This window comes from Pleurodeles waltl, chromosome 3_1 (genome assembly GCF_031143425.1).
Source record: "Pleurodeles waltl isolate 20211129_DDA chromosome 3_1, aPleWal1.hap1.20221129, whole genome shotgun sequence".
NCBI lineage: Eukaryota > Metazoa > Chordata > Amphibia > Caudata > Salamandridae > Pleurodeles > Pleurodeles waltl.
Genome location: NC_090440.1, coordinates 1,709,851,064 through 1,709,875,257, shown reverse-complemented (window position 1 = coordinate 1,709,875,257; position 24,194 = coordinate 1,709,851,064). Strand labels below are relative to the sequence as shown.

Genomic DNA, 24,194 nt, shown 5'->3' with positions numbered 1-24,194 from the left:
CACTGTGACTGTTGCAGCTACCAAGGCTTGTTGTCTCTCCAAGAGATCTTCAGGCTCCGAGCAGCCCCAACCCCCAACACTTCATCCTGCCAAGCATAGTCTCCTCTGTGCTGCTCCAGTGATGTGGGACTTCTCTCCAGGTGTGCTGATTGGGCCTTGCTGTGACCTACTGTGCCTGCTGCCAGTGGGTTGCCTGTGGGGGCTACAACTGCTGGCTCTCCTGATTGCTGAGAGTGACCCTGGACTCAGCTGCAAGGAGCGAGCCCCCTGGACCTTGCTGTTCCTCTTCACCCTTGCAAAGCTTCTTTTGCTTCTTCTTCCATTGGCTAAGGCTTGTTGGTGGTTCTCCTAAACCACTGACCATCCACGGCCCAACAACCAACGTGAGATACCATCTGCACTGCTCCAAGGACTCCTCTTCAGTTCCTGGGTTCCCCGCTGGTCGTCTTCTTCCCCTGTCAACCCGATCTTCATCCACAGAAGGGTGGGTAGTAGCTCTTGCCCCACTGGACACTCCATCGTGGACTGAACTCTGTCTCCTTCTTTCACAGGTCCTTTTCTTCCATGATCCACCTTTGGTTTTTTCTAGACTGGTCTTGTTCTTGCACAATCCTATTTCTAAGTCCACTTGTTAGTCCTTAAGAAGACCAGGTACTTACCTTTGCTCTCCTGGTCGCTGGGGGCCACTCAGGTACTCACCTCTTGGGGTCCCTAGTTCTTTCAGCTCCCTTCTAACTACTCTGTATCCTTGGGTGGGGGACTTCACTCCGCAGCCCACTATTTTAGTACATGGTTTGGTCCTCCCCTAGAGTTCTAACTATTTTTCACTAATTCGTACCAATGCTTGTTGTTTCTTGTGCCAATTCCTAATTATTATTGTGTATATATATGGTGTGTACTTACCTCCAGTTGTGGGACTGCCTACAAGTAATGTTGTGTTGTGTTACTATAATAAAGTACCTTTATTTTTGTAATACTGTGTGGTTCTTTCATGTGAGATCAGTTGCTGTGTGGTATTACATATGCTTTGCATGTCTCTAGATAAGTCTTGGCTGTTCATCCATAGCTACCTCTAGAGAGCACTGGCTTTCCAGACACTGCCTACATTTCACTAATAGGGGTTGCCTGGACCTGGTATAAGGTGCCCACACCATAGGTGTTGACCACACACCAGGCCAGCTTTCTACAACCAGAAATGAAGCATCATGTTCCATAATGATGGCATTTACCATTTACATATGTACCTCAGTGATCCACCTCTAAGGATGCAGCCAGTACACATTCTTCCTCATCTGAACTGTAACTGTTATATGTTTCAGAATCTTCATCCTCACTGAAATCAATTAATGGATATTGTGTTATTAACTGATTGACATTTGCATTTGCTCACTGATTCATGTTTTGCTGAAGAACCACCACTTGCTGCTGTTGCACTGGGGCTTGAGGAACCTGCATTTGCTGAGGGACTTGAACCTGTTTGGGACCTACATCTGTTGTACTCCAGTATAAACAGTCACATTTTGGAATGGGGGAATTGGGCTCTCTGAATTTGAACTTGGCTATTGTCCACAGTTTGAGCAACACCACCTTTTTGCACCAGATTATTCACATTACTGTACAGATACTCCTGCTTCCAGTGCCCAAAACTAACGCAAGCATGACATGGGCTCATCTTCTTGATCGACTGAACATCAACCGCACTACCACTCTGATCTATCTGAACACCAAGTCCTCTATCTCTAAACTGAGACACGTCTCAGCAGTTATCGAGTTGACCAATCAACACTCTGCTTGCACTCAACCCACAAATTGACTGGGACCACAATGTCAAATAAGGTGTTTAACTCTTCCCACAGGCATTTTGAAAGTTTCACAAACCTCTTGGTTTGCTTGTACCAATCTGTGGGTTTCTCCTTCACTCTCAGGTAATCATTTGTGAATGACAATATGTCACTTCTGCTCCAAGGGACATAGACATACCCTGCACCTGGAATCTCTCTCAGTAGCATTTTACACTCCCATCAGGCTTGATTTAGTCCAGCTGGAGGCAAATTCTGCTTTGCTTTCTTCTGATCTCTTTTCTTTGCCCATCTGCCTTCTCATTTATATAATGCTTCCCATTTTTGAATGTTCAGAATTAACTCTTTAATGTGCATTCTCATGCCGGGTGATCTCATATTTGCAATGTCTTTGGAAACAAATTTGAAACTGTAACTCCATCTTAAAGGCTTTGATTTACCTAAATCCACATCATATTTTTCAGCCAATTGAACTAACTTCTCATATGTCATTCGATTTGTGACATCTTTGCACATGAAGTGCAGTTTTTCTTCCATATAAATATCCAGTCCTTCTAGCTCAAGTGTTCCCTCAATGAATTTTTGTAGGAAGTTGGCTCTGTATACACTATTTCAAAGTAAGAAATAGTGTGCACAGCGTCCAAGGGTTCCCCTTAGAGGTAAGATAGTGGCAAAAGTAGATAATTCTAATACTCTATTTTGTGGTAGTGTGGTCGAGCAGTAGGCTTATCAGAGGGTAGTGTTAAGCATGTGTTGTACACACACAGGCAATAAATGAGGAACAAGACTCAGAGACAATTCCAGGCCAATAGGTTTTTGTTTAGAAAAATATATTTTCTTAGTTTATTTTAAGAACCACAGGTTCAAGATTTACAAACAATACTTTAAATGAAAGGCACTTCACTTAGGAACTTTAGGAACTTTGAATTAACAAAATAGCATATACAGTTTTCACACAAATGGCAAATAGCTATTTTAAAACTAGACACTGCAATTTTCAACAGTTCCTGGGGGAGGTAGGTGTTTGTTAGTTTTGCAGGTAAGTAAACCACCTACGGGGTGGGGGTAGGGGGTGCCGCGGGGCCCCTGGGGGCCCCTGCAGTGCCCATGCCAATGGCATGGGCACTGCAGGGGCCCCCGTAAGAGGGCCCCACAAAGTATTTCAGTGTCTGCTTTGCAGACACTGAAATACGCGACGGGCGCAACTGCACCCGTCGCACCCCTGCAACTACGCCGGCTCAATTCTGAGCCGTCTTCCACGTTGCAGGGGCATTTCCGCAGGGCCGGCGGGCGCTCTTTTGGAGAGCGCCCGCCGGCCCAGTGGAAATGTTTGAATGGCCGCCGCGGTCTTTTGACCGCGGTGCGTCATTTGTCGGCGGTACCTTGGCGGACGGCCTCCGCCGTCCGCCAAGGTCTGAATGACCCCCCAAGTGTCTTCATACACTTGTGCATTACCCATGGGTGTTAGGCCATAACAGACCCGTCAACAACAACCATGACCATTTTTTAGCACATAGTGCCACAATCACTTTGAATATGACAACTCCACACCACCTGACAACATCACTTCACCTGAAATTTTAGCAAAAGTCCTGTAAGTGCAAAACCCTACTCATACATATATCGTAACATTTGTAATACAAAGCTGTAACTTCATCAACCTCTCAACTAACCATAGAACAACTCACAATGTGGGCAGGATTTTGAAACATAACCAATCATCAATCCAACAACATAATTATCTATCCTTATGCTGAACAAAATGACAGTTCCCACTCCCAAGGGACATAACCATCACTCTGCTACCCGAAATTTGCTAACGAGTTTTCTCCTCCAGGTCATGATTCGAAAACGTTTCTTCCTCGATGGGGTCTTTGGACCCAGTGAGAAGTGTGGTCAACTGAATACAATCATTCCAGCCTCAGTCAATACAACAATACAATAATACATTTAAACACCATGACCAATGTGGCCATGGAAACAAAACTTCAATCTGTGAAAAGTTTCAAAGCTTTATTATAACCACAGAGCCAAAGTATCATAAATTGTGCTCAGGATCTAGTTATACAAATAAAGAAAAACCATAGGCTGACCAAATGTACGAAACAAGTTTAATCTTCTTAGTATCAACACCATTAAACATTCCAAAAGAATTACACATACCAGAAAGAAACACTTTGTGCAACAGAAACATATTTTAAATCATTTGATGATGACATTGGTTAAGCCAAGTTCACAGATCAATATATCAAATTAGATGGACAAGGTGTAGGGGCAACCTACTACCATCGCAAAAAAGGACACGCATGTGTGGGAACGGGTTAATACATGCGGGCAAAAGCAAAAAGCGAAAGAAGAAAAAAATAATTTGAACAAGTTATCTATCTCGGGCTAAGTAAATCTAACTATAAAAATAAAATAGACAGGTGTAAACATGCTAACTCTAATAAAAAAAACAAAAGTCAAGGGAACAATTAGTATTTCACTTGAATTCAGATTCATTAACAAAGCAAGGACTCTTATGCAAAGTCCATCAGAATCGCTCTCGGGGGAAAGTGCAGAACACGGGCTGCGCAGGGAAATCAGGAAAGATCCAGGGGACAAGTTAACAGTTCAAGATTCAAAGGGGCTCTGCAAGCAATAGAGGATAGGAGTGGGGACTTCTTAGCAGAATGAAATACAAGTGGGAACTGAACTCTGACTTAGAATGTCCATCCCTATTCTGGCATACGCAAAACAGTTTGATTGGTCAGTTCAATGAGTCCACATTGCGCACAAAAGACAATATCAAAATGATAATTAAAACACAAGATGAATTTGCAACATTGATGAAAATTCCAAGGTCTGGGGGAAGTCATCTCTCCTTCTGTGTGACACCGGCAATGACTAGAAACTTTATTCATTACTTGATACATTCCAACATCTTCCCTGGCTCACGATAGTTCCAATATTTCTCATGAGAAAGGACAGTTGAACAATAAGATGTCTTGATTCCAAATCTCCAGCTCTCAGTGTACCATATTCAAGGTCAATGGGGGGAAAACGTATACATGATACAATAGGATTCTTTACTATCCATGTGAAACATCCTTATGGAAAAAGTTATGCTAGAGAAAAAGTAGATGACTCGACATTTCATGCTACTGCAATATAAAACCTCAGGCCTAGTTATTCTAACACAAGAAATTTAGTGCATTAATATAATCATTAATAAAACACTCATATTATACAAGCTTATGAATTCATCATTAATAATATACCATCAAATATGCAAAAAGATTTCAATATTAATTGCAACCTTTGTTAAAGCATTACATTAAATATGACAGATGTGCATTTATTTTTCTTCAAACATGTACCTTTAAACTAATCATACACTATCATAAATTATATTAATTTCTAATCATAATAATTCTTTTTAATGAACAATATATTTCAACATTGTTAAATAATCTTAGCACATTGTCAGTTCTGGTAGGCACGTCTGCCACGGTAGGCAAAATGTCCACTACAATTAAAACATGTACACTTTTAAAATAGATGTTAGTGCAGCTGCCTACGTTTAGGCCTATAAATGCGATTATTAAGTCCCCTATTGCGGACTTCTGTGCCACTAAAGCATTACTAAAATGTTTGCTCCAACACTGTCTACCCTGTTTGAACGAGTGTTAAACCTTTGATATAGGTCCAGTTTATAAAGACAGTTCATTATTCTTTACTGCTCCCTTGCTATACATAATGTTTGGTTATCAGGCTGATAGGGAGCACTGCCTGAAACTAGTAGAACTCAATCTATGTATGTCCGGTCAGTTGCAGTGACAGGGAAGAACTCTTTATCGTTTCTACCAGTCATTGACTTGACAACATCCTTTGTAATCAATGACTTCACATCACTGGAATTTCATTTATTTCCAGTACCAGAAGACTTGTCAAGCCCTTCAAAGCCCACAGTAAATTGCACAAAATGTCCAGAACACTTAAGAACAAAGGGATGAAACCTGTGTCCTTCCGATCTGAATTCAAATTGTAGAATTAAAGTGAATATTTGTCAGCAATGACTGATTCACTCACCAAAATACAAATATCCTGGAGTTCAACATAACTGACAGGTGTAAAAATATATTTGATCATTCCAAAAATCTATTGTTAAAATCACTTTTTGACATGTAAATTATTATAGTATCGACTCAGAAGCATGCACTATGCATTTTTAAAAAGATTGAGAATTGTAAAAAACTCATATATTGTCTTCAATTCTCCCGGAATAACATCAGGACAGATTGCGGTTGAAGGTGCATGATCAGTTTGGTTAGGTGGTGTTGGTTTTACATGTTATATTCTGTGCAGCAGTATTTGACTACTGCCAAAAACAGGCTGATAACACATATGTATTTATTGTTCAACTGTGTGGTTACGGTATTTGTAAATCAGGAATTTTCTTGATTTTATTTAGCTTACTACAGCACGATGTTCACGTAGGTTGTTTTTTGGGAAGTATTTTGTGAGGGCCCTTCTCCAAAGTCACTTCTAGACCAGACTTCCTTTCAGGCTATGATTTTTATGGCAATCTGGGTGTGAATGTTAGGAGCATTGTTGATGGTTGAGTGGGTATTTATTAATACAGAGAGAGTTTTAATAGGTTGGTTTCTCAATTTGTAAGTTTGGGTTTGTTGCTTCTTGTTGACTTATAATGATCAAGTTGTTTTATTCCTGTGCTATCTCTAAGGTTCAGTTTATGTCGTATTTTTGGTGACAAGGGTGATTTTTTGTACGACTAGAGGTTTGAGGGAGTTGATGCACGCTCCGCGGTTTCTTGAGATGTTCATGCCCCTTTAACCTCCGATACTGTATAAAGTCGACTCGTCCATTCTCTTTTATCTTTTAATAATTGCAACTCATCTTTATCAAATGGTGCACAGGATGTTTTCCATAGCGAGAGAGCATTTAATATGCAAACGTACTTGGACATTGAAGTTTTTGATTGATGGGCTCCCCCTGCCAAAGTGCATTAGGTTCTTAACCTCAAAAGTTAATTGCAGCATCCATGTAAAAGAGCATTATGTACCCTATTTTAATGTAACATCTCCTATAGTGGTGGGATTGGTATGCCCTTTTCATACAGTTGTTTATCTAACATACCTCTATAATTGGCCCAATGTAATGTTCCCTTAAAACGATATATCTTCCTGTAGACACATGAATAGATGTACCGTAAAGCATTTTTCACTTATTTAGATACAACTAACGCCGCAGAATTTATTGTCGGCTGCCGCTCATCTAGTAATGAAATTCAACAAATGTGGGTTGTTTGCAGGGCACTGCACAAAGTAGTATCTAGATGTAGCTGCAGGATACAAAAGGTCTTTTGTGTTGTTTTAGAACGTCTTCTACATACAAGTTGCAAAGGTGCCGTGGACTGCTAATAGGGCACACCTGATTGGAATCTTTCTTTTTAAGCAGGCGTTGCCGATTGTCAAAGTCTGTAATTAAATAATTATCTCTAGTTTTCCACTTGTGAGTGGGAGTAATTCTGGTTTAAGTAAAATTCTTGTGTTAACCTTTCTTTCTTCATGTTTCTATATTTGTAATGTGAGATTAGGGCAGAAATAGGAGTATTCATCCCTACAGTGTGTTTTAGCTGCTTTTACACCTCTTTATATATCCCTTTTTACACCCCTTGTTTATTTTAATCCATACACTAAAAAAGGGGCTTCATTGAAGAGGGCTGCTAGCAGAGGATCTGAATCTATAACTAAAGACTAAAATATAAGACTCAGGGGCATATCTATGAGGAGTTGGTACAGGACAGCGCAACAAGTCCCCTTGCTGTGCTGCCCTGCATCAAAGTGAAAGGGCAGGAACGCTCTTAAAGACTATCTATAGCATATGATGCATTCCTGCCCTTTACTGCTGTGTTGGTGTACAGTGGGCTGCCTAGCACAAACGCATGCATCCTTGCATTGCGGGAATTAAAAATATCTTCTCTGTTTCCTGAGGTAATTGTCAGTTTTTGGTCCTTTCCCCATCTGGAATTTTAAGCAGCAAACACAGTTTATAGCCAAACCAAGAGTTAAACCTCACTTGTGATTGGTCTTAAGAACTGTGTGGAATGTTGGTACATTTTCCATCCTAATTATGTTACATGTATGCCATAAGCAGAGTGCTTCGCTTAACAATTTGGTATATATATATATATATATATATATATATATATATATATATATATACGCATATAAAGCTTAATTTGTGCAGGGAGTTGTACTTGGTGAGAACCATCATTCAAGACTTATTTTTGTAATTGGACAACAAACAAGAGCTAGAGGGAGTGTGAGAGAGAGGCAGAAAATATAGACCTGTAAGGAAGAGGAAGATAGGGCAAAAATGACAAAGGGAGAAAGGAGGATTAAACAGAACTTGCAATAGTGAGACAAAATAACAAAAGGTTTATGTTTGTGCAAAAAAGAAGCATGGCATATAGTGGAATCAACACTAGACAGTCTTGGTATTTGGCAACCCCAACATTCTGAAGCACTGACTAGGCTTCTAAGAAATACTTTTGCACCCTCACACTTATTTTTTTTTGCCATTTAAGCACTGGCCAAACACTGACATATAGGCCCTCATTACGATCATGGCGGTTTGGCCCGCCATGCCGGCAGAGGCGGCTGAAGCCGCCAGCCGGCATGGCAGGCCAAACCGCCATATAATGGCCACGGTGACGGCCGCCAGCAGCAGCCGTCACCCACCGCCAGGCTCCGGCCGTCAGGAAGCCTGGCGACGGGTTGAAACACCATCCACCAGAGTAGCTGCGCTACCCTGCGGATAATGTTTCATTTCTTGCCAGCCTTATTCTGGCTGGATATCCTGCCAGGAAAAGGCTGGCGTAGGGGACCCTGCACTGCCCATGCATTTTGCATGGGCAGTGCAGGGGCCCCGGTGCAGAGCCCCGTCGTGCAGGTCACTGCGATCTGCTTGACGGGTGCAACTGCACATGCAGCACAGAGGCATTGACGGCGGCTCCATGTGGAGCTGCCGTCAATGTCCCGGCCGAGCCTTTCTGTGAGCCCGCGGGCGGAAACAAGGTTTCCTCCAGCCAGCTGACAGAAAAGATCATTATCTGGCCGGCGGGGTTCTGGGGTCGCTGGCGGGCAGTGTTTTGACCGACAGCGTGAACACAGCGGTTGTTTCCCCGTGTTCATAATGACCACCATAGATTAGATACTTGATGAATAGCTAAGCATATCACAAGCTGTGTTTAGGAACTGAGGTTTAGTATCTTTTTAGGAATTGTAGCAGACTCATAAGTGGATACAAACCCTCCCCTCCCCCAACCACATACACACACCATCACTCTTGTCTTTTTCTCTTTCCTACTTTTTAATTTTCTCTTATACATGTACATAACATAAAACTCTTATTCCTGCATTTCAGATGACAAGAGAGATGTTGTTTTCTTAATTGATGGCTCCAGAAGTGCCTCCCCGGAGTTCGCATATGTCCGTGATTTCATCAGAAGGGTAGTTGATGACTTGGATGTGAGCTCTGACAAAACACGGGTGGCTGTTGTCCAATTCAGCGAGGACCCCAAGGTAGAGTTCCTGCTCAACACCCACTCCAACAAAGCAGAAGTGCTGAGCGAGGTGCAGCGGCTAAATCCTAAAGGTGGGAGAGAGCTTAATACTGGTGCAGCATTGGCTTACGTCTCAAAGAACATCTTTACACGGCCATCTGGGAGTCGTATCGAGGAAGGTGTGCCACAATTTCTGATCTTACTCAGCTCAGGATCCTCCAATGATGACATCGAAGAGGGTGTGCTCCAGGTGAAGCAGAGTGGTGTGGCCTCCATGGTGGTTGGCAAGAATGTAGATGATGAGGAAATGAAGACGATTTCTTTGGGTCCTGAGTATGCCTTCTCTGTAACCAACTTCCGAGAGCTTCCTGGACTGACCCAGAGGCTAGTGAGCCCAGTGAATTCCCTATCAACTCAACAGATCAGAACTATAATTACAGAGACAACATTACCTGTGCCGGGTAAGTCTGCTTACACCTTTCTCATACTCCTCAACTGACAAAGTTTAGACCACCTTACTACTATTCAGATTTGCTTACAAACCACTAGAAACCTATAAGCTGTATTTCGAGGGTAATGTGCCCCGCACTACTTGGTTTTTACATGAATATTCCCTTCTTTTCTTGTACCTCAATTGTATCACCCAATGTAGATGAACGTTTTGCAAATAAGTCTTATTTTAAGTGCTCTAAACGTTACCTGATTTCATATATTCTTTAGCCCCTTCAACCTAAGTGAAAATGATCTGTAAAAAGTCAAACCCGGGCCTAGCAACCCATTTAAATTCAACTTTCTAATTAGATCAATTTATCTTTACACTGCAGCCAATTGTGGATCTTGCTTATAAATCATATATCTACATCTCCCAATATTGGAATGCTCATATTGTTTGGAGTCCACTGACTTTACAGTTTCTTAAACATAACTGATTTTTAAAAAGAGTAGAGAAATGCATTAAGAAATTGTCTGTTATATGCTCTGCTAAACCGCCTCAAAGTTAAAAGCTTATGACGGAGGAAATATTGAAAGAGATGCAGCTCCTGCCGAATGGTAGTCAAGGCAGATGTCATGTGGCAGCTCCTGCCTCATTACTCAAGGCTACAGTGGCGTGGAGGCCCCTGTGAAGTTAAATTAAACACATGTGGTAGTCTCCTTATGTCATCACTTGTGAACATGTGGGTGAACCCACTTTTTTATGGGGGTATACCTCATGAAAATGTTGTCCTGAATTTTGAATCAGCATTATGGATCCCGCAGTGAAAAGTCGCACCTTGCTGTCAGAAAGAGATCAGCATTTATTGTTCTGATCTAACCAGTGTGCACTGCCAGAATTTCACTAGCATATGGAGGAGTACATTCTATACTCTCATGGAAGGAATGACAGTGCCCTCCTCCTCTAAATTAGGAGGTCCAGTCAACAGACTTGGCAAAAATGGCTGGACTTATGAGAAAACCATTGCTTGACTATTTTCCTACCTGCAGATGTGGAGAAGGGTTACTCTGCTCTCTGTATTCCAACTCCTATTGTAGAAGCTATTTTTAAGTAATGATGCCATGTGTGAGATTCTCAACAAATGAAGACACCAGCAAGTCTCTTCTGTCAACTCAATGCTTTTGTGTTCAAGTCATGAAAGGATCCATCCTCCTTAAACCTAAACAAACCTACTCAGTCTGTTATCTTTGACACTTGTATAAGTGGAGCCTAATCATGCATTGATATCAAAGGGGAATGATCTGAATGTATTGTTCTTTAAATAAAAACAAATCACCTTCTTACAGTGAAGTATATACCTGGCACGGTGGCCCATTCCTAAACGTACAAACTAGAACTTAGATTAACATCAACTTAAAACACATTTTTCACAGGTTTCCCACTCTCTGCCACACTCTGTCATCGTCCCTTCTTGGAAACGACCCAGGACACAGCTCCATCTTTTATGTGATAGACAATGCCTTTTTTTTAGTTTGTCACCTTGTGTAGCCTGACCAATATTTAACAAAACAATGTCCTTTCCACGATCAATAGATTTAGGCTACAAGGCTGCTATGCCTTGAGAAACATCTAGTGGTAAGAGGAGTGCACCTTTATTCTTTCTCCTAATCTGGCCTTAATCCAGGTCTGACTGTTTCTAAAACATATAATATAGTAATACATTTTATTATGTGATTTCTGGGTAAATATTTTGGTCCACTGGGACTCTGATCCTGTTAGCTTTGTGATCTCTTGTTGCACAAAGAAAATTATTTTTGTACTTACTAAAATCTGTATACACCCATTGCTTTCCCCCATACAGCCTGTTGCTCTCTCTTTACCCTTTGCTTTGCGCTCCGCTTTTTCTCCCTCCCTCTTCCCCATGTGATCTCAAACTGGCCACCACAAACCTCAATATATACTCCCTTTACTGTCTCTGCTCCCCTTCTTTGCTGTGCTTCTCCCCTTTGAAGGTGTGTTTCCCTCTCTTTACCCTCCACCCTGTACCCCATTTTTCACTCCCTTTCTGTTCTGCACTCTTCCTATGTGTGATCTTGAACTGCTACCCCAATATATACTACATTTCCTGGCTCTGCTCCCCTTCTTTTACCCTTTACAGGCTCTGTGTCCCTCTCTTTATCCTCCACTGTAAATCCCATTTTTCCTTTCTGTTTCTCTCTCCTTCTGCACTCTTTCCCAGTGTGATCTCGGACTGCCCCGCATCCACCCTCAATGTATACACCAGTTACTGGCTTTGCTCTTCTTCTTGTCTGTGTTTTACCCCTTTACAACCACTGTTTCTGTCTGTTTGTTCTGCCCGTTCTCTCTCTGCCCCCTTCCTTTTTACTCATGTGGCCTGCTGACTGCTTGAGCTGGCTTATCAGTCTAAGAGCTGAGTACTCTTTATAATATAATCAAAATGCATATTTAGAGCTATACTGCAACGGTTGTGGTGACAAACTATGTTTGTGTTAATTTGTGCAATTCCAACCGCTATTAACCAAAGTTTTACTGTTGCAAGACATGTCCCCCCATCCATTTTACTCTTGCTACTCGCTCTCCCAGACATAGCTTGTTGATTACAAAGCTGACCAGACCCCTCCACCAGGTGCACTCATTTGGGGGTTGGTGGGCAACCACTTGTCTGGGCCTGCAGCTGAGCCTAAGAAGCTGTGAAAGGGTCAGGTGACCTCCCCATCACCCTTTACTAGCCCTCTCATCAGTACATCTCAGCCTGGGTGTCAAGGCTGAGGGCGGAGAGGACAAGGGAAATTGCCTGTTCCGGCTGGTTAAGGCATTCTACAACCACACTCCAAAAAACAATCACAGCCATGCACACAAGCTCAGAACAAAGCGCACACCACTCTCTACCAACAGAGAAGGTCAAATCTCTCTGCACTCTCTCGCCGTATTCTAGACAGTTGTATAACACACTCCTACATCTGTCTACCCCTACATCCTCACCCTCATACACAAACCACAATTCTGCACTACATCACAAACTAATATACGTTTTATTGCATACCAATAACTTATGGTATGTGTTGATGAGACCGTGCATGTTACCATGTGGTGCCTGATGACTGGTGATGCTATCATTGCCTATATTGGCAGGATGGTGTTAGGTTGTGTGCGTGCATGACGGCGTGACATGTATGTGTGAAAGAGAGAGAGATGTATGTGGGTCTGTGTCTGTGTGCTTAAGATGTATGATTGTATCTGGATGTGAAAGTGAGACTTAGATGCCAAATAGCAGTACTAGAGCGGCCAGTACAATTCCAGAGGAGGTAAGAAACCTTGGAATTACCATGGAACCAAGCGATCAGTGAATGCACAAGTAAATAAGGGAGCCAAATCAAGTTTGCTCACAATGAAATCTAACTCAGTGATGCATCTTCCCGCAGAAAGGATTCCACCACACTGTTCAAGCTACCATCTCTGTAGTCCTATTAAAACTGGATTACGCTAATGTTCTACATAACAGCTCACCTTTGTCAACTATTAGCTGATTACAGAGAATTCAGAGCGCTGCCACAAGACTCCTCCTACATGTAAAGCCACACACACACATCTCCCCTGCCTTGAGGGCCCTACACTCGTTACAAGTTTCTTTGTACCACATATTGCAAAAGACCACCCTTCATCAGGAAGAAGATCAAGAAACACATACTACAATAATAGCTCCTGCCTCAAAATTCCTACAATCAAGAAACAAACCATGGGTGGGACATCTTTCACTGTTCAAGCAGCCAAACTATGGAACTTGCTACCCACAAACTTAAGGTCCACTGAAAACAAACTCAGCTTCAGAAGATTATACAAGAGCTGCATCTTCCTCACAACCTGTGTACCACAACAGTATACTCTTGTTATCCATGTGCCATCTTTTACTGTTATAAGCAGGCACATTTGTCAGGGAAAAATGTATATTGTACCACAACATACATGCGTGTATCAGACATGTCAATATTGCTGCTTTTATATACATATAGGTACATAAAGAGAGGGGTTTATGCCTGCTACTAAACCTTAAGAAGTGCCATGTGTGTATATAAGTTAATTACAGTAATTTGAAACACAAAAATGCATGCTTCATCACAAGATCAATGTACACAGCAGACTATGTAGCTATTGTTAGTTCTATGTACATAAGGGTGTGGAAAAGGAGGAATACAAGGATGGCCTATCTGTGAAGACTGGGGCAGCCATTCGTCACCTCCAGGAGGAAATAATGGGAGAGGATGTAGCGCAGCAGTCAGAGCAACCCCCTCGGGCTCTAAAGACCCCAGTTCGAGCGCTGGCGCAATGTCCTGTGATTCGGGGAAAATCGCTTTATCTCCCTGTGCCTATAGACAGCACCTTGAGACTCCCAAGGGTGATAAGCTGCATTATTATATAAATCAACATTTCATTTAATTTTCTTTCATATAGAGGGTTTTAATCACTCCAGCCACTTTACAAAGTTAATTTCAGTTTTATTATACAAATACTCTCTTTGTTTGGCCCATCCCTCCTCTCTCTGAAACCTTTCTGACTGCTATGAACTCTTAAACATCCTTCTCAAACTTCACTCTCCTTTTTAACATTTCACCCAACTAACAGGCACATACGACCACTAGTTTTGTAAACATCTTACTACTTCCCCTTTTAAATCCATTCCCATCATTCTATCCCTACTCTGAACTCCACTAAATATGCAAGAAATCAAGAGGAAAAACAAAACATACCATAACTAATGCAAAAGAGAAACAAACACTGATTACTAATCTACTAACTGTTAAACATTAATCTTAGGTTCCGAAGTAGCATGCCACTTGTCACAAAGTGCTTTAAAGCCTCTTCAGGGGTAATGTGTGCTATTGAGCAGTATATAAATACAATTTACAGCTGCAGTTTTCTAAGCACAGTTATTGTTTATTGAATACATGCCTTACTAATCTTTCTTTTCCACTGAGGGAAGTTTTATGATGTAACATTTCCCAACCCTTCACGTGCATAACAATTGTCTGTCTCGTCCTGAGCCTTTGGGGCCTTTGAATCGTGACTGTTAGGGTATTTACTCATCCCACTGTAAGGCAAACACCTCTGTAGACAGCTCTAAGCAAGGTATAGATTACATTACTTTCCTCGGATACCCTTTATCATCTACTCACAGGAGCCTCAAGCACAAAGAACAAACAAAAGATCCACCAGTGAAACAGCTGTGAAGTTGGAATAAGGGATTGAGACCTGTGACTGACACACAGTTAGCTCTTTCCAAAATTTGTTTTAGCTGACAAGCAAATTATAAACTGACAAAAATATATGAGACATCCTCTTATCCTCTCTGTGATTATTCATTCAAAAAACAGTGCAAATGTAGCTTTCAATGCAGCTTTTCATGCAGGTCTCTTCTCTTCTTTTTGTGTGCCACAGGTCCCGATGGTGAAAAGAAAGACATTGTTTTCCTCATCGATGGATCTACAAATGTGGGGCAGGATGGCATGGCTAACATTCGGGATTTCATCTTACGGATTGTTGAGAAACTTAATGTAGGGGTGAACCAGGTGAGGATCGGCCTGGTGCAGTACAGCAATGATCCCTCTGTTGAGTTCTATCTTAGAAGCCATCTAAACAAACCAGCTGTTCTGCAAGCCATTCGCCGACTCCGGCTGAAAGGGGGCGCACCCACCAACACTGGAAAAGCCCTTGAGTATGTGGTAAGGAACCTCTTTGTGAAGTCTGCTGGGAGCCGTATTGAAGAAGGAGTCCCTCAGCACCTGGTGCTCCTCACTGGAGGGAAGTCTCAGGATAGTGTTGATGGTGCAGCCAGGCTTCTTGGAGGTGCTGGTGTAAAGAGTTTAGCTGTGGGTACCAGCAACACTGATGCAAGTGATATTGAAAAAATCACACAGGACTCCCGCCTGGTCTTCATGATCCGAGATTTCAGGGAGTTGGGAAATATTGAAAATAGATTCTTTCGCTCCTTTGATGGCCCAGTCGAAGTTGTGCCAACTCCTCCAATTGTGGGCCCAACTGGTGAGTATCGTTCTACTCTTTATTTCTGTGAGAGATGTTAATTAAAGAGTCGCTCCTTTTGATTGGCTCTTTTGTATAAAATCCCCAGTGACTGTCAGTCAATGGGCACATGAAGGCCATGGAAGAGGTGGTGTATGAAGAAGTGAGAACTCAGGGACAGATTGTGAGTGGCAAGGTGGTTAGCTTGGGAAATTTAGTAAAGGTGCAGGTGAAGTCCTTGGTAAAGCTTGCAAATGGAAAAGTGAAGATCCTGTAAAATTTGAGGAAGGGATAAGAGGCTGGATACAAATGCCAAAGGATGAAATAGTAACCACACAGTAAGTGTTCAAAAAAGTATAATGAAGGGCTAGATGAGGACATTGTGAATGATGGTCAATAGACAGTGAAGACCCCTAACATTTGTTGAAAGGCGAGGTGAAGGCCATATGAAAAGTAAGAGATGGGCGCATGAAGATCATGAAAAGGGTAATGAATAAACAGATAAAGTTCAATGGAGGATGGTGAACGGTCTGTCAACTTTTTATTCTGAGGGATAGCTCTGATTGTTAAGCCATTAGTGTGCAATATGCTTGGTAACTGATGGATCAGTCTGCTCTGTTAACTAGAAACATACTTTGATTCTATTTTAGCAACCTGCAGCATGGATTTAGTGTGGGAATTAATAAAAAGCAAAAGCCAACAGAGGTTATGGAAAAAAGCTGTAAATTAAGTTCTTAATTGATGTTTGGCTTTCTTGTTGCACGAGCCAATTGTATATTAGTCTTAATTGATTTGATTATTTAAAGATAAATGCACCTAGCATAGCAGGTTTTATGTTTTTGTTGACATGGTTTTTATGTTTGTCATATTCCCACCTCTTCCAGATGACAAAAAAGAAGTGGATATCGTGTTCTTAGTAGATGGCTCCATTAACGTAGGCAAAGAGAATTTCAAAGTAGTCCTTGAGTTTGTGTCTGGTATCGTTGATGCCGTCTATGATGAAGGAGATGCCTTCCAAATTGGGTTAGCACAATACAACTCTGATGTGACGGATGAGTTCTTCCTTAAGGATCACGCAACCAAGGATGAGATTCTGGAGGCTGTGGAAAAGGTGGAATACAAAGGTGGCCTATCTGTGAACACTGGGGCAGCCATTCGTCACCTCCAGGAGAAACACTTTGTAAAGGAGGCGGGCAGCAGGAGTGATAGGAGGGTACCTCAAATTGCATTTGTTATCACTGGCGGAAAATCATCTGAAGATGTCCTGGGACCCGCTCGGTCACTTGCCTCCAGTGGTGTTAATGTGTTTGCCATTGGCCTGAAGGACGTTGACCAGGCTGAAGTAGACAAAATCGCCAGTGCCAGTGCATTGACTCTCCGTGTCATGAATGTCCAGGAGCTGTCAGAGCTAAACGAGCAGGTCCTGACCACAATGGAGGATCTTCTAAAAGTTAAGCCAGGTCCTCTGTGCCCGAGCGTCCCAGACATTACCAGAGGTTAGTGAAGTAACTTCTGCTTTATTGGCATAAAGTGTGCTCTTTACATGCTATATTAGTGGGTGAATGTGCAGCCACAGTCATTTTGTAGGACAGAGAGAGAGAGGCAGAACAGCCTGCACAAAAACTTGAAAATGTCTGTTTTATCTGAAAGGGTGAATCACCTTACACAAGCCTTCCTTTTGAGAAGATGTACTCAACTGAAAAAAACCTCTCAGACTTACAAGAATGTTGTTTTAGTTCCTAGAAGGACTTATTCACCTTGCACTTATCTAAAGCAAAGCAGAATCTGTAATTTTTTGTTCATACATGTAGGCCCGGAGAGAACTTAGAGTGCATCCACTCAATGGGGGTCTCAGTGGCGGTCGGACCACCACAGCAGTGGCGATCCGACCGCCACATTATGACCGTGGGGACCACATTACGACCATGGCGCCGACACCACCAGATTCAGCAAATATTCAGCAATAGAGTGAAAGTTACAAAACACATTGGCCCCCAATATGGTTTTGGCAGGCTTTCTTTCCTGCACATAAACAATCACCCCACAACGCAGGGATCCTTGCGCCATGGCTCTATGCAACTGATTTAGCTCCGGCACAGTGGAAAATGCAGGAGTGCGCCGTATTCTTGTAAATACGGCAAATTCCTGCATTTTGGAAATGACACAGCTCGGCGCAGGAATATTGCTTGCAACACCACGCTGCGCCATTTCATACTAAATGAGGCCCTAGGGGGCTCATTTACAAGCCCCTTGCGCAAACATACCATCCATTTTTTCTACACTACGGTGGCGCAGAACAGTCCCCCACCACATGCCATATTTACAAACTGGTGCAGTGGTACCATTGCCCCAGTTTGTCCCTTGCACCACATCATACCTGCACCAGGTATAATGTATGCGAGGGAGGCTTTTCCCCACTCCCCTCCCCGAGGAGGCCCGTAGGAATGGCACAGTGAAATCTAAAGATTTCACTGTGCCATTCTAGCGTAATTTTTTTAACCTGCTCAAGGGCAGGCGTTAAAATGACGCTAGGCTGTTTTGAATGGGCCTCCCTGAGCTTTGCTGGACTAGCATCAACATTTTTGATGCCAGTCCATCAAAGCGCCACAACTGCATCTGAAGGTCCAACGCAGCTGTGCTAACGAGTGATATGGTGCACTGTATTGTAAGTATAGCGCTACCATGGTGTTATTAGGGGAGCACAGGGCGGTGCAAGCAAACTGGTGCATCGTGATCGATGCACCAGCTTGTTATAAATGAGGCTCTTGGTGTTGTGCGTGCCTGACTTTCATCCTGGGGAGAGGACAGTTAGTAAAGGAAGTAGCTATAATTCATTTAATGTTTCCATTCAACTTTTTTTTCCCAGCTTTTTTCATTGTTTTTAATTAAAAGGAGTTTCCTATGAAGTTAACATATATTGGCCCTCATTACAACCCTGGAAGGGAACGGGATCCATGAGTGCTGCTCCGCTGCCAGCACCCCATCACCATAACACCGCCACACCGAATCCTGGGTTGGGATCCGGTGGGCGGTGTTCTGATGACGTGGCAGTGGAGGTGGAGCAGCCTCCACTTCACCGCCGACCGCCAGTATGGCTGCTGGCGGCTCTCCGTCCGGAAAAGGGCAGAGGGCTACAAGCAGTCATGATAAGCTGTGCAGAAAACCACCTGCACTGGCGGTCTTCAGCACAGCGGTACCCTGGCGGTCTTGAAAAAAGACAGCTGAGGTCCAAATGAGGCCCATTGACCTGACACTGGAAATAGCAATCACAGTTTTGGTCATTTGAGAAATCCGGGTCCTGCCTTTTTCAAAACATCAGGTGTGGCTGTCTCTGAGAACGTGCAAAGAGGCCCAAAATAAATGTAAAGAACTCTAAAGAATGATGTTTATTAGAAATAGTCAGAGGTGTACATACACTACCACATGCTTTTTAAGATGCACTTACAGCAAGGGATGAACATTCTGCCAAGTATAACCAGCACACATGTATGCTTTAGGAGATTGAAGAACCTTGCTTAGCAGGACTTGATCCACACATTTTTAGGTGCTCTTAGAAAGAGTACACAACAGTCATGTTACCCAGGGGCACAGACGTTCTGGCACTTAGTGGACGGAAGGAAGCAGACGAGTGTCAGTGAAATCAAATATGATTGCCTCCTCCTGTTTATCATTTATGTAGAGGTTTTCTTTACTTTCTTCCACTAACTATCTTTCTTAAGATGAAGGGCTCAAACATGCTGTATTTTAGAGGCGCATAGGACAAAGTTTATATAAATATCCATCACAGTGAGGATAATTGTGTCTAGTCTTTAACTGATAAATCTCAGCCTACACAGCTAGGTCTAATGTCAAGAAGGCTCTGGATTAACAATCCAGTAAGAAAGGGTCAATGATCAATGCACTGGCATGGGGAAAGATTATACAATTTGCTCAGTCAGTGGTGCTTCCTTAGCCATCCTAGAGTACAATGGACAGGATAATTCTCCACACATTCTGCTGTTTTATTCCAAACTGGTTCAGGGAATCGGAGAAAATGATGCTTGCACAGAAGGAATAATAAAAACACTGCACAGTGATGGCACATCTGTTGGAAACCACAAGTAAACAGACTGGCCTGAGCAGACAGACATACTAACACAGAAATTCAGCTGAATCCGAGGTCCAAACAACATCTTATGCTCCCAGTTATGCAGCTTTCAAGATACAGAAAGCTTACGTGGACTTTCAGCCTGTTATAGAGAGGAAAACCTTTGTCTGACCATCCAGTAACATAGGCTCACTGCTACACAGATATAGGTAACTCTTAGGTAGTCTGTTCCAATATGTCATGTGTCTATCATCTTTCATGTAGAGACATGGAATCATGAGCCTTTATTACATTTACTGTTGTGATTTCTACCTGCAGCCTGTAACCTGGAAGTTATTGTCGGGTTTGACGTATCCAGTGTCTCAGCTGGAGAGGACATCTTTACTGCCCAGAAGGGGCTGGAGCCGAAGATACAGCACATTCTTGACAGGATCTCAAAAATGCACAGGATTAGCTGCTCCTCTACAGAGGGTCCAACAGTGCGTGTGTCCATGATTGCTCAGAGTGCCACTGGGCCAGTGGAAATATTTGATTTCTCAGAGTACAAGCCTGAGCTGTTTGAGAAGTTCACCAGGGTACGGACCCGAGGCCCATACATCTTTACAGCCCGGACACTACAGACCTACCTGAACAAATTTAAAACTGGAGGTGCTGATGATACTGTGAAGGTGAGGTTGAGGTGCACAACCTGTTTATACTCTGAAAGGGTGGGCCGGGTGGGCAATGAACTATCTGAGAACAAATCTAGGCCCTGTCTCCTCATTATGACCCAAGTGTTGTTTACATAAGGAACACAGACCCAGGTGTGTCACTGCTGGATGGATGTGTTTTTGTGTCCTTGAATAGTGACAGTTAGAGAACACTTGGCACTAAAACTGCTCATGGCAGTAAAGAGAAGCACTTTGGGCCTGATCTAGCGTTTGAAGAAGAGAGTACTCTGTCAGAAATGTGACAGAGTACCCTGTCTGCCAAACCATTTGTCTGCCTCCTCTAATTAGTTTCAGGCAGGCTGTCAGCTTTTCGTCAGCATTACTCCTAGTTGGCTTCCTTTAAGGGAAGCTTACTCTTTTAATGTGGTGTATAGCTAGCCATCAGAGTAATGGTATCAGACCACTGGCCCTTTTTAGGACTGGCAGTTGAATGGTGTTTCTGTCCATCACCGCCAGGGAAAACCTGGTTATGACAATCAGCAAAACAAAAATAGTGGCTCATATCCATGGAAAAACTTCCTGGCTGAGAGGGTCATTAGTTATTTGTTTTTAAAAAATAAGCACACTTCCGTACTTTGTTTTTAAAAAACAAAAATGTTGGCAGAAATCCATCATAACCAGCGGAGGTAATCCACCAAACTTTTGGTACCTTTAGAACAACTGCAGTGATGACAGGGACCCCTTCCCATTTGCAAATGTTTTACCACCAACTTTGATTTATTGGTAAAACGTGAATGTTTTGCAACCGCATTTCAGTTACAAAAAATTAGTACATGCAATTCAGATTCCCTATTTGGAAGGGACTCCTTAAACATGCCCATTCCAAACAGCAATTCTGTTTTGGGTCGCAAACCCAATCTGCGATTCAGGAGCATGTTACCGAATCCCAATTTAGTATTTGTACAGTTCAGAAAGCATTTTTCTGTTGCAAATGGTCTGATTACTTTGTGACGGAAAAAATGCTTAATGTATCTAGCCCCACTCCCTAAATAGCGATTCTTAGTAGGTCGTAAATAGACCTACCTCATGAATATATAATAAGGTATGTCACACTTTGTGACCCACTCATATTTGCTGCCATGATAGGGATGGTGGCCTGCTGGGGTCAGCAGACCACCTTGTATGTGAATGCTTTTACACATGGCAATTTTTAATTTTCAAATGCAGCCCATTTTCCTTAAAGGAAAACCAGATGCATTTAAAAATAAAAATTGCAAACTGGTTTGTGATTGCAAAAATACTTTGTACATTTAGCCCTTGAGGTGGATGAGTAGTGGGCGCTATTGCATGAAGAAAATAGCAAATGCTTTCATTCACTCATCTCTAACACAGCCTACTACTCAATAGACTATTAGCTATCTAGGCATCTAAAATGTAAGTTGAAGAAATCAAAATCAAAGCTTGCCATTTTTTAGAATGCTTCACCATGCCTGTGTAGGCTTCAGAAAATCCATTGAATTCACCAATACTGAAGGCTAGATTATCTTTCAAACAAGTGTTCCACCCATAGGCTTCTAATGATGGGAATGTTGTTTAAATAACATGAAATGGATATCAATTTTCAACAGAGAAATGCTGTCTCTATCTCTGTTTATACCTTTGTTGCTTCCTCCCTTTCCCACTCCCTCTTTCTTATTCTCTTGATACCAATATTCTCCTAACACTGTCTAGATTATTTGTCTCTATTTTTCCACTCTTTGTCTTTCTCCTAGACCTTTCTCGCATCGCATCTCTCTCATATTGCCCTTCATTTGTCTCCTCTTGTCAAATTCATGCTTGCTTGTACTCTTTTCTAATTCACCTTTGTACCTTTCTGTCACTTCCATTCTCCTACTCTTTCAATCTCCCACACATTTCTCTTTCTTGGTGCCTTATTTCTCATCTGTGCTGTCTTTTTTTGTCATTGTCTCATCCCTTTTGATGGATACCTTTAACCACAGATTCCTCACATTTTCATTTCCCCCTGGTGCTGCACAAAAAGTATTCTATCCCAAACTTGTTTCTATGAGGGTATGAGTCAACCTCTATTTAAGCACCCTGTTTGCAAAGAAAGAAAAAATAATAATTATTTTTTCTTTGTTAGACCCTCACCCACCCTAGTAGTGGCATGCTTCATCATCAGGTTTCATCTTTATCCCTAAAAACCAAGATGGGCTCGACCATATTCCACTGAGCACTAGGAATATTTTTCTAGCTGTGATATAAAAATACCTCAAACAAACATAGTGTCCCTTTATTTGCGGTTGCTTGATTATGGTTAAAAGATTTGTTAGGAGGGGGTATGGATGTATTTGTCCTACTACCCTGAGATGGTTGACATGTTTCAGTTTATAAACTAGAGGCCAGTTGGGCCAAAGGCTTTCATCAGGACACTCATACCTCATTGTCCCGGTGTTTGTTTTCAGTCACACACCATGTAACAGACTCATGCATGTATTGTGGGGTATTACTCACCTAAAGTATGCTGCATTGACATCTTGATTCCTGTATTGGGTTAAAAAAAGGAGGACAGAAATGGTTGCCAGATTGATGTCATAATAAAATACTTTCATCCATAGCAATAGACTATTGCCATTTTTACTGCATCATACTTAGTGATTTTCCCCAGGCACCTGACTACATCCAGAAGTATTTTAGCAGTTGCCCCTTTATAATCGTAGATTGTGCTGTTGGACTCTGCAGCACATCACACCACCTCCTAGAAGGGCTCCACAGATTCATATATAGACTCCACCGTGCATGACGTCTGACTGTGTTGTCTAGGGTCCAAGCCTCACTCAAAGTCCTGTGAGAAATTCTCCCCAATAAAACCCAAAGGCCATCAGAGAATGCAAGTCCAAGCTATATATCTTCAAATACAAGACTTAGAGCAGGTCCTCCTCCAGGAACTCCTCCGAGCCTTGGGCCATCTCCTACTGCAGGTCATGGCCCAGCTCCAAGACATCATCCTTGGGTGAGTTGAAGATGAATTTGAAAGACAAGTCATGTCTCAAGCATGATAAGTTCAAATGGGATTCTTCTCATCGTGCTCCAAGGAAAAGTTGCACAATCGGCACTGAAAGGTTCTGACTGTGCCTTCATCGTCCAACTTCAAGAGTATCCCAACACTGGTTTAGATGCACCTGATGTTTCATTGGTGGTTATTCATCCCAAAGTTGGTAGAGGCATTTATTGAGGCAATGCTGCAACACTTTCTAGTGATTCCGGGTCCCTCTCGAGCACCAGAAGGCCACATGAGTACATTGAGGAAGCTGGTCAGACTTGCAGTGGTAGGACCTGCCCAAGTGTCGACTCACCCCATTGGTCCACCATCGGGCAGCAAGCTGGCACTGTCCCATGTCACCACACCTTTATACCTGTACCTGTATGCCGGTATCTTTGTTTTCTGTCACGCTTTGGTCCTGTCTCTCTGTATCTTATTTTCTTTCTGTCTTTCTTTCTATACCTGCCAACCTCAATTCATTTTCTTCACTTTCCCTGTCCAACTCTTTGTTTCCAAATTCTTACATATTAATCTATTTTCTCCACATTACCCCCTATGTAGAGCACCATTTCTTTC

General features: G+C 42.4%; 1 protein-coding gene across 1 annotated transcript in view; it reads left to right on the top strand.

Annotated features, from left to right (window-relative positions):
- COL6A3 (collagen type VI alpha 3 chain) overlaps nt 1-24,194 on the top strand; it is a 291,731-nt gene that overhangs the window by 110,428 nt on the left and 157,109 nt on the right. The window contains exons 10-13 of the mRNA XM_069225565.1: nt 9,231-9,830; nt 15,257-15,859; nt 16,723-17,334; nt 20,244-20,593. Coding sequence (XP_069081666.1) covers nt 9,231-9,830; nt 15,257-15,859; nt 16,723-17,334; nt 20,244-20,593 — 2,165 coding nt within the window. The remainder of the gene's footprint in view (nt 1-9,230; nt 9,831-15,256; nt 15,860-16,722; nt 17,335-20,243; nt 20,594-24,194) is intronic.